The sequence below is a fragment of the Bos grunniens genome, chromosome 11 (genome assembly GCF_055505025.1).
Source record: "Bos grunniens cultivar Pamir isolate PY7600 chromosome 11, Bosgru_T2T1.0, whole genome shotgun sequence".
Taxonomy (NCBI): domain Eukaryota; kingdom Metazoa; phylum Chordata; class Mammalia; order Artiodactyla; family Bovidae; genus Bos; species Bos grunniens.
Window position 1 is genome coordinate 59,067,507 of NC_141175.1, and position 11,385 is coordinate 59,078,891.

Below are 11,385 nucleotides of genomic sequence, written 5' to 3' on the forward strand. Positions count from 1 at the left end.
GCTGGCTGGCTGGCTGGCTGGATTTCCGTGATGGTGTGATTAGGGAACACATGGACAGAAAAGCATCTGATTCACTTGTGTAAAGAATCTCTCTTGCCTTCTCAAAAAAAAAAAAAACCACTGCCAAATCCAAGGTCTACCTCCAAAACTTTCTTAAGCACCAGACTAAACTCTCTCTTTATTCATACAAACTAAATATCCTAACTTTAACACAAAAGATACTGGACACCTCTTAATTCTGGAATACCTTTTATTAATAATAAGCAACAATATAGAAAAGACATTGCTGTTTCAAAACAATTTGCCTTGACATATAAATTTGTAATACATGTTGTAAGGTTAGTGCTGCTACTTCCAACCTATAAAAATATGATTTTAGCAAACAAAACAAACAAACAAAAGGAGAGATAAAACACACAATTTTCATGTGATGTTTTGATACAGACCACTAATTCCTTAGCCCTACCAAACTACAGTGAACATAGAAAAGGAAACCACAATCCTGGAAACAGAGACTGTAATACAAGGCCCCTCATATAAACCCTATCTGGAGGTTGCAGTTTTCCTTTTTAGACTAGAGGGTAGCTGTAACTGATATTTTTGAAATCTGTCATAAGAATTCTTCCCACACAAACAAAAGACATCCAGATATTAATGGCCAGTTCTACATTTGAAATACAGATTAATATGCAACAACTTTTTCTATAGTTAACTAAAAATATTATATAGGAATCATGCATTAAGGTTAAAATATATCACACACAAAAATACAGTAAATTTGACATGAAAGTAGCACTATTTCTCAGTAAATTCATATTCTAGATCTAGGAGAAAAAGGGCTCTTCAGTTATGATAAAGAAATGGCAGATATTCATCAGTATGGCAGAAGCAGGAAGGTGACATTTCCCTAGTTTCCTCTGCATCTATGTGTGGATATACATTACCTATACATTCTCAATCATGTACTCTAAGTCACAATGTAAAATGTATTTCAAAATGGTTTGAAAGCAACTGATCTAGAGAAATAAAAATGAATAAAAAAAGATTCTAATATCCATAGAAGTAAACAGGCTGCATCATATATTAAACTCCTTTCTACCATGTACACCTCGCTACCTACATCTATTACTGAGCAACAGTGTTTTATTATCCTAGTGAAAAGAAAGAATTCTAAAAGATGATAGCTAAAAATATCCACACACAAGTTCAGTCCTAAACTAGCCCTGCTATCAAACTTGGTCTTAGTTAAATAAATTAGCTTAGTCAATCCTCAAGAATAATAATGTCTCCTTCTCTTTTAAGATCAATGCATATGCAGTGACCACTCCCAAATTTATAGTCTGGGAGAGGGTGAGGCTAGACTGAAAGCCCGGGTCCTCCAAACCCCGTGTCCACCTCAAAAAAGGTTGGACCTGGCCATGCAGTCCTGAGACTAAGAGAAGACGGATGGTGTCAGGTCTGGCAAGTGAGGAAGAATCAGAGCTCTGAAGCTCATTCTGGGAAAGAAAGAGCAATTCATTCCTGCTGAATACCCCCATGGATGACTAATTCCAGACACTGAGAATCAGAGTCAGCTGAGGTGGTTAATTTTATATGTCAAAATAGGTGTTTTGGGACAAGATCAACATTTAAATCAGTGAACTACAAATAAAGTGGGTTGCCTTCCACAATGTGGGTGGGCCTCACCCAACCAACTGAAGGCTTGAATAAAACAAAAAGTCCAGCCTGCCCAAGCAAGAGGCAATTCTCTAGCAGACTGCCTTCAACCAAAACTGCACCATCAGCTTTCCTGGGTCTCTGGCTTGCCAGCCTTCAGACTGAAAATGGACCATCTCTTCTGGGTATGTGCATATCAAGCCTGCCAGCCTCCATTACAGATGTTGGACTTGACAGTCTCCACAACTGCATGGGTCAAATCTTTATAATAAGTCTATCTATATACGCATCCTGTCGGTTCTGTTTCTCTTTTTGTGTTAGTCACTTAGTTGTGTCTGACTCTCTGTGACCCCATGGACTATAGCCCACCATCTCTTCTGTCCATGGAATTTTCCAGGCAAGAATACTGGAGTGGGTTGCCATTCCCTTCTCCAGTGGATCTTCCCAACCGAAGTATGGACCCAGGTCTGCAGCACAGCAGTCAGATTCTTTACCATCTGAGCCAAGTTTCTCTAGAGAAGTTCTAAAACCTATGGAGGTTGGTTAAAGGGAGGTCACATCAACACAGTTGCTGACTTTTTCTGGGCTCCAAAATCACTGCAGACGGTGCAGCCATGAAATTAAAAGATGCTTACTCCTTGGAAGGAAAGTTATGACCAACCTAGACAGCATATTAAAAAGCAGAGACATTACTTTGCCAACAAAGGTCCATCTAGTCAAGGCTATGGTTTTTCCAGTGGTCATGTATGGATGTGAGAGTTGGACCATAAAGAAAGCTGAGAGCCGAAGAACTGATGCTTTTGAACTGTGGTGTTGGAGAAGATTCTTGAGAGTCCCCTGGACTGCAAGGAGATCCAACCAGTCCATCCTAAAGATCAATCCTGGGTGTTCTGATGTTGAAGGACTGATGTTGAAGCTGAAACTGCAATACTTTGGCCACCTGATGCAAAGAGCTGACTCATTTGAAAAGACCCTGATGCTGGGAAAGACTGAGGGCAGGAGGAGAAGGGGATGACAGAGGAAGAAATGGTTGGATGGCATCACGGACTCAATGGACACGTGTTTGGGTGGACTCAAGGAGTTGGTGACGGGCAGGGAGGCCTGGCATATGCGGTGGTTCATGGGGTTGCAAAGAGTTGGACACGACTGAACGACTGAACTGAACTGAACATCCTCTTATGGAAATCAAGAAAAAGTCACAGAACACATTAATCTTTCAGTCAAACATGTCACACTTGTGACATGTTTATTTACTGAGCATCTATTAGGAGCTAGGGACTATTATGAGTACTGATATACAGTCCCTTTGAGGAGCTTCCATTTTAATGTGGAAAACACATAATAAATACACAGTACGTCAGGAAGTATAAGAGCTACAAAGTAAAACCAAGTAGGGTAAGGGTAGGTTCCAGAGTGATGCAAAGAAGGAGAAAGTGATCAGAGGTGTCTTAGATAGGGAAGGCCTCTCTGAAAGAAAAGTGATATCTAAGAAAATATCTGAATGGAGTGAGCTAAGCAAAGATGTGTGGGAGGACTTCAGGGCAAACAGCAAATGAAAAGGTAATCAGAAGAACAGAATGAGGCAGAGTAAAAAAATAAGATATGCAAAGAGCCAGATCATGAACAGCCCTGTGGATAGGTAAAGAGTTGAGATTTTATTGTGATATGATGGGATGTCACTGGAGGACATGGCATGGTCCAGTCCATGTGCTTTTTTAAAGGCCTTTGTTAACAACAAGGTAAAGAACTGACCCTAGGGTAGACTGAGGAGATAGATCAGTGACAACCATGCTGTAACCTTTGGGCAAAATAAGGAAGAGTGGGCCTGAAAGGAGGACCCCAAAGATACACCTCTACAGTTTTGCCCTGAAAGTTTGCTCTGCTTCCTGCATACTCCCAGGCCCACTTGGGCATTTTGGCAGCCCAGATTCTAAGATGGTTCCCACGATCTCTGTCCCCAGTGGTTAAGCCCATGATTAGAGTTGTACAGGCAAAAGGGATTTTACAGATGTAATGAGGTTTCTCATCAGTTGACCTGATTTATCAAAAGGGATTTATCCAGGTGGGTTTGCCCTAATCACATAAGCCTTTTAAACCTAGGTCTGGAAATCATAAAAAGGGAAGAGATATTAAAGTCTGAGAGACAAGCTCATGGTAGCCTGCAAGAAAGTAAACATCTATGTTATAATCTGCTTCTGAGAATCTTGTGGCAAAGAACTTCAGGCCGCCCCCAGGTAGGTGAGGTGAGAGCTAGCAAGAAAACAGGGACTTCAGCCCTACAGCTGCAAGGGACTGAATTCTGCTAACAAACTGAAGGAGCTTAGAAGAGGACCCTGAGCTCCAAATGAGAGGGACACATCTGGACCCCTTTATGACAGCAAGCAGATAACCCTAACCATTCACCTTTAGAAACAGTAAGGTAATAAATGGGTGCTGTTTTAGGCTGCTCCATCTGTGCTACCTGCTATGTACACACAGCAGTAGAAAACTAATACACACTCCACTTTCCTACGGAACAGCCTGTTTCTCTTACCCTGGAAACGAAAGGGGAAATGGAAGAGAAGCAAACTTGGGGGGGGGAAAAATTGACTTTTCTAACCCACTGAGTCCAGTGACCTTGCTCAATTGCTCAAGTCACAGAACCTGTTTTGTAAATTCCACATTTTGCCAAAATACCAATTCTCTTTCCATTGTGAGCAATGGAAGTAGGTTTACTATTTTAAATTTCAGTAAATTACTTTGATGTGTGTGCTTAGTCGCTTAGGCCTGTTCGACTCTATGCGACCCCATGGACTGTAGCCTGCCAGGCTACTCTGTCCATGAGAGTCTGCAGGCAAGAATACTGGGGTGGATTGCCATTTCCTTCTCCAAAATTACTGTGATAATTATGCAGAAATAAAGGTAACTCCTTGGACGTCTGCCAAAGTTGTCCTAGCACCTAGAGACAGAGATCCTCAGGCTAATCTCAGAAACTAGCACAAGGTCAGGCGCTTAACCTTCCTCGAGTTCTAGAAGCTCTAACTCTTACTCTGTTTTTTATTCAGAGTAAGAATAGCTCAAGAGGCGTTCTCAGCTACGAAAAGAAAGGCAGTCCTTCCTGGATTACAACCTTGACCCCTAAAACTCGGTCTCTAGCAGTCCAGGCACCTCCTTAAGGTGCAACAAGCCAAGAATATGCGTGTCCCGCTGGGAAATGTAGTTTTCCCCCCGTCGACCTTCAACCACTGGATCCGCGAAACCACTTACGCGCCGAACCGGCGACCCGGGCGCCAGCAGCCTCGATTGGTCCTAGACTGAGGCAGCGAGGGGCTGATTGGATGGCACGTCCCCAAAGCCGTGCCTCCCGTCCTACACCCGCCTCCCCGCCACCTTCTCTTCTCCACGCCCCATCCCGCTTCAGCAATAATCCTCCAGTCATTCCCGTCCACCTAACTCCCGAATTAACTGCCTCACGGGCCCACCCAGGACTCTCGCGATAAGGGCGGCCCGGAGACACGCCTCTGTCTGGGGCCTAGGCAAAGCCAAAGCCTCCCTTATTTTCTGCTGGTTGGCGAGAGTCAGTTCACCCTGCGCTGTCTCCCGGCGCCCCCGTCCTCACCTGGGCGGTGGAGGTCACGCCGGATAACTGACAGGCTCGCAGCATCTTTACTGGGCTGACGCCGCTGCGGGTGTAACTGGGAGCTAGGGCGGCGGCGCGTGTAGGGTACACGGTACGTCCGTGCGTGCCTGCGTCCGTGCCGCCTCCGCGCCGGGCGTACCGGAAGGGCAGCCAACGACTGCGCACGCGCAGCCCCGTCTTGCTCCGGTCCCGGCCATTCGAAGAGGGTGGGCCCTTTCCAGGCGGAAAGGGAGATTTCTCCTTCCGGGTCGCGCTGAGAAGTTGGCTCTGTTACCCGAAATGTAGATTGCTAGGTAAACGGGAGGGCTGGCAGTGGATCGGAAACTCCGGCTTTGGTCCGCCCTGGAACCGGGCAGGTGTGACTCGTCGAGAATTTAAGCAAGAAACCATCTCAGCCATTTCTGTCAGCTGGATATTTCGTAGAAAGAAATGGATTTGCCGAAAGTTACGTAAACAATGGTGTGGTCTCTGCGCGTTCCTTTCGTTTCGCAGCCCTTCAGGGAGTCATCCTGCTTAAGGAAGATTCAGTTCAGTTCAGCTCAGTCTTAGTCGTGTCCAGCTCTTTGCAACCCCATGGACTGCAACACGCCAGGCTTCCATGTCCTTCACCAACTCCGGGAGCTTGCTCAAACTCATGTCCATTGAGTCGGTGATGTCACCAAACCACCTCATCCTCTGTCGTCCACTTCTACTCTCAATCTTTCCCAGCATCAGGGTCTTTTCAAATGAGTCAGCTCTTTGCATCAGGTGGCCAAAGTACTGCAATTTCAGCTTCAACATCAGTCCTTCCAATGAACACCCAGGACTGATCTCCTTTAGGATGGACTGGTTGGATCTCCTTGCAGTCCAAGGGACTCTCAAGAGTCTTCTCCAACACCACAGTTCAAAAGCATCAGTTCTTCGGCTCTCAGCTTTCTTTATGGTCCAACTCTCACATCCATACATGACCACTGGAAAAACCATAGCCTTGACTAGACAGACCTTTGTTGACAAAGAAATGTCCCTGCTTTTTAATATGCTGTCTAGGTTGATCATAACTTTCCTTCCAAGAAGTAAGCGTCTTTTGATTTCATGGCTGCAGTCACCATCTGCAGTGATTTGGGAGCCCCAAAAAATAAAGTCTGACACTGTTTCCCCATCTATTTGCCATGAAATGACGGGACCGGATGCCATGATCTTAGTTTTCTGACTGTTGCACTTTAAGCCAACTTTTTCGCTCTCCTCTTTAACTTTCATCAAGAGGATCTTTAGTTCTTCTTCACTTTCTGCCATAAGGGTGGTGTCATCTGCATATCTGAGGTTATTGATATTTCTCCCAGCAATCTTGATTCTAGCTTGTGCTTCTTCCAGCCCAGCGTTTCTCATGATGTACTCTGCATAGAAGTTAAATAAGCAGGGTGGCAATATACATCCTTGACATACTCTTTTTTCTATTTGGAACCAGTTTGTTGTTCCATGTCCAGTTCTAACTGTTGCTTCCTGACCTGCATACAGGTTTCTCAAGAGGCAGGTCAGGTGGTCTGGTATTCCCATCTCTTTCAGAATTTTCCACAGTTTATTGTGATCCACACAGTCAAAGGCTTTGGTATAGTCAATAAAGCGGAAATAGACTTTTTTTTCTGGAACTCTCTTGCTTTTTTGATGATCCAGAGGATGTTGGCAATTTGATCTCTGGTTCCTCTGCCTTTTCTAAATCCAGCTTGAACATCTGGAAGTTCATGGTTCACATATTGCTGAAGCCTGGCTTGGAGAATTTTGAGCATTACTTTACTAGTGTGTGTGATGAGTGCAATTGTGCGGTAGTTTGAGCATTCTTTGGCATTGCCTTTCTTTGGGATTGGAATGAAAACTGACCCTTTCCAGTCCTGTGGCCACTGCTGAGTTTTCCAAATTTGCTGACATATTGAGTGCAGCACTTTCACAGCATCATCTTTTAGGATTTGAAATAGCTCAACTGGAATTCCATCACCTCCACTAGCTTTGTTCGTAGTGATGCTTCCTAAGGCCCATTTGACTTCACATTCCAGGATGTCTGGCTCTAGGTCAGTGATCACACCATCGTGATTATCTGGGTCGTGAAGATCTTTTCTCTATAGTTCTTCTGAGTATTCTTGCCACCTTTTCTTAATATCTTATGCTTCTGTTAGGTCCATACCATTTCTGTCCTTAATTGTGCCCATCTTTGCATGAAATGTTCCCTTGGTATCTCTAATTTTCTTGAAGAGATCTCTATCTTTCCCATTCTATTGTTTTCCTCTATTTCTTTGCATTGATCACTGAGGAAGGCTTTCTTATCTCTCCTTGCTATTCTTTGGAACTCTGCATTCAAGTGGGTATATCTTTCCTTTTTTCCTTTGCTTTTCACTTCTCTTCTTTTCTCAGCTATTTGTAAGGCCTCCTCAGACAGCCATTTTGCCTTTTTGCATTTCTTTTTCTTGGGGATCGTCTTGATCACTGCCTCCTGTACAATGTCACAAACCTACGTCCATAGTTCTTCAGGCACTCTATCAGATCTAATCCCTTGAATCTATTTCTCACTTCCACTGTATAATCGTAAGGGATCTGATTTATGTCATATCTGAATGGTCTAGTGGTTTTCCCTACTTTATTCAGTTTAAGTCTGAATTTGGCAATAAGGTGTTCATGATCTGAGCCACAGTCAGTTCCCGGTCTTGTTTTTGCTGACTATGTAGAGCTTCTCCATCTTTGGCTGCAAAGAATGTAATCAATCTGATTTTGGTATTGACCATCTGGTAATGTCCATGCATAGAGTCTCTCTTGTGTTGTTGGAAGAGGGTGTTTGCTATGACCAGTGTGTTCTCTTGGCAAAACTCTATTAGCCTTTGCCCTGCTTCATTCCGTATTCCAAGGCCAAATTTGCCTGTTACTCCAGGTATTTCTTGACTTCCTACTTTTGCATTCCAGAAAACTAACCAATCTGATCACGTGAACCACAGCCTTGTCTAACTCATTGAAACTATGAGCCATGACGTTTAGGGCTACCCAAGCAGATGGGTCATCGTGGAGAGTTCTGACAAAACATGGTCCACTGGAGAAGGGAATGCAAACCACTTCAGTATTCTTGCCTTGAGAACCCCATGAAAGTGAAAGTGAAGTTGCTTAGTCGTGTCTGACTCTGAGACACATGGACTGTAACCTATCACGCTCCTCTGACCATAGGATTTTCCAAGCAAGAGTACTGGAGTGGGTTGCCATTTCCTTCTCCAGGGGATCTTCCCCACCCAAGGATCAAACCCCGGTCTCCTGCATTGCAGGCAGATGCTTTACCATCTGAGCCACTTGATCTTAGCCAAGAACCCCATGAACAGTATGAAAATAAAGGTAACACGTGTTAAATATTGAGCAACATATTCAATACTATTAGTAGTAATAATGATCTTACCATCACAGTATAGTGGAAACTAAACTTGTGTATCTGTTGCATTTGCAAAGTACTTTCAAGTCTTAATGCTACCAAATCTCATTTATAAAGTAGAGAAATAGATTTGAAAATTATCTAAAACCAGGTAATTACTTATTTTTGTATAGGTTCATTGCTTTTCAGAGTACTTTTGTAATTATATTACACCATTTCATACTGCTATCACTTAACAGCTTCCAGAGCAGCTCCCATTTTTTTTTTTATTAATTTTATGCTTGAACTGCCACCACAACCTCTCCACCCCATCCCTGCCCACTACTGGCAATTTCTGTAGTTTCCTAACCTCTAGTTTAACCAAGTCCTTAATCCTCATCTTCCACGTGCAATGTAAAATTTTTTTATTTTTGCTTTAAAATGGTCTCTCCTAAAGTAACTTAGAAATTTAATTCATTCCCTCTTTCAAAACTTTAGTCAACTCCCACTGGCAATTCAAAGATCCTTAAGAAATGTCTCAGAGTACTTTTCCAGCCTGTATTCATGTTTTATGGCTCAAAGTGGCCACCGTAGATAGATCAAGATAGCAACAATAGCAGTTCAAGCTCATCAGCCTCTTGTCTACCCTAAAACCCAGAGAAACTGAAATATAACTAACTCAGAGGTTCTCAAAGTGGTAGCCCAGGACTCCTGGTGAAACTGAAACCCATAAAGAGGGTCCATAAAATCAAAACAACCTTCGTAATTCTAGATATTTGCTGTTTTTTACTCGTTATTCATAATTGTAGAGTTTTTCCAGACACTAGGTGACAGGTGATACCACAACAAATTGAATGCATAAGCAAATTTCAAAATCCAGCTTTCTATTAAACCAGACCTTGCAGAGATTTGAAAAAAGGTTAAACAATGCCACTCTTCTCATTAATTTTTTTTTTTAATTTACTTACTTGTTTGTGTCAGGTCTTAGTTGTGGCAACCAGGATTTTTTAGTTGTGGCGTATGGGATCCAGTTCCCTAACCAGGGATCAAACCTGGGCCCCTGCTTTGGGAACACAGAGTCTTAGCCACTGGATCACCAGGGAAGTCTTCATTAATTTTGAAATAATTTTTCCTAAGATATTTGTTAATATGTAACAGATTTATAATTTTTTTTCTGCACCACATCAGCATGCAGAATATCAGTTTCCCTACCAGAGATCTGGTATGCGGGTCAAGAAGCAACAGTTAGAACTGGACATGGAACAACAGACTGGTTCCAAATCGGGAAAGGAGTATGTCAAGGCTATATATTGTCACCCTGCTTATTTAACTTATATGTAGAATACATCATGAGAAACTCCAAACTGGATGAAGCACAAGCTGGAATCAAGATTGTTGGGAGAAATATCAATAACCTCAGATATGTAGATGCTGCTGCTGCTGCTGCTAAATCACTTCAGTCGTGTCCAACTCTGTGCAACCCCATAGATGGCAGCCCACCAGGCTCCTCTGTCCACAGGATTCTTCAGGCAAGAATACTGGAGTGAGTTGCCATTTTCTTCAATATGCAGATCACACCACCCTTATGGCAGAAAGCGAAGAACTAAAGAGCCTCTTGATGAAACTGAAAGAAGAAAGTGAAAAAATTGGCTTAAAACTAAACATTCAGAAAATGAAGATCATGGCATTTGGCCCCATCACTTCATGGCAAATAGATGGGGAAATCGTGATAGACTTTATTTTTCGGGGCTCCCAAATCACTGCAGATGGTGACTGCAGCCATGAAATTAAAAGACACTTGTTCCTTGGAAGAAAAGTTATGACCAACCTAGACAGCATATTAAAAAGCAGAGACATTACTTTGCCAGCAAAGGTCCATCTAGTTAAAGCTGTGGTTTTTCCAGTAGTCATATATGGATGTGAGAGTTGGACTATAAAGAAAGCTGAGAGCCAAAGAATTTATGCTTTCAAACTGGTGTTGGAGAAGACTCTTGAGAGTCCCTTGGACAGCAAGGAGATCCAACCAGACCATCCTAAAGGAAATAAGTCCTGAATATTCAGTGAAAGCACTGATACTGAAGCTGAAACTCCAATACTTTGGCCACCTAATGCGAAGACCTGACTCATTTGAAAAGACTCTGGTACTGGTAAAGATGAAGGCAGGAGGAAAGGGGACAACAGAGGATGAGATGGTTGGATGGCATCACTGACTCAATGGACATGAGGTTAAGTAAGCTCCAGTAGTTGGTGATGTACAGGGAAGACTGGCATGCTGCAGTGCATGGGGTCGCAGAGTCATCCATGACTGAGCAACTGAACTGAAATGAACTGAACTAGGGTTCTAACCTGTCCTCTGCAGTGGAAACAGATTCTTAGCCACTGGACTGATGGGAAAATCCCTATAATTGTTTTGTAATAAAGTAGTAAGACCAACGGGCAGAATACTTATCTCCACATTGTCCTAATCCCTGCTGCTGCTGCTGCTGCTAAGTCGCTTCAGTCGTGTCCGACTCTGTGCGACCCCATAGACAGCAGCCCACCAGGCTCCCCCGTCCCTGGGATTCTCCAGGCAAGAACACTGGAGTGGGTTGCCATTTCCTTCTCCAATGCATGATAGTAAAAAGTGAAAGGGAAGTCGCTCAGTCGTGTCCAACTCTTAGTGACCCCATGGACTGCAGCCTACCAGGCTCCTCCGTCCATGGGATTTTCCAGGTAAGAGTACTGGAGTGGGGTGCCATTGCCTTCTCTGCCTAAT

At 43.3% G+C, this 11,385-nt stretch overlaps 1 protein-coding gene across 10 annotated transcripts in view; it reads right to left on the bottom strand.

Annotated features, from left to right (window-relative positions):
- Positions 1 to 5,384, bottom strand: part of IMMT (inner membrane mitochondrial protein) — a 42,533-nt gene extending 37,149 nt beyond the window's left edge. For all 10 annotated transcript variants that reach the window (XM_086326566.1, XM_086326565.1, XM_086326564.1 and 7 more), the window contains exon 1: positions 5,255 to 5,384. In XM_086326566.1, coding sequence (XP_086182692.1) covers positions 5,255 to 5,299 — 45 coding nt within the window. In that variant the 5' untranslated portion in view covers positions 5,300 to 5,384. The remainder of the gene's footprint in view (positions 1 to 5,254) is intronic.
- Positions 5,385 to 11,385: the final 6,001 nt, after the last annotated feature.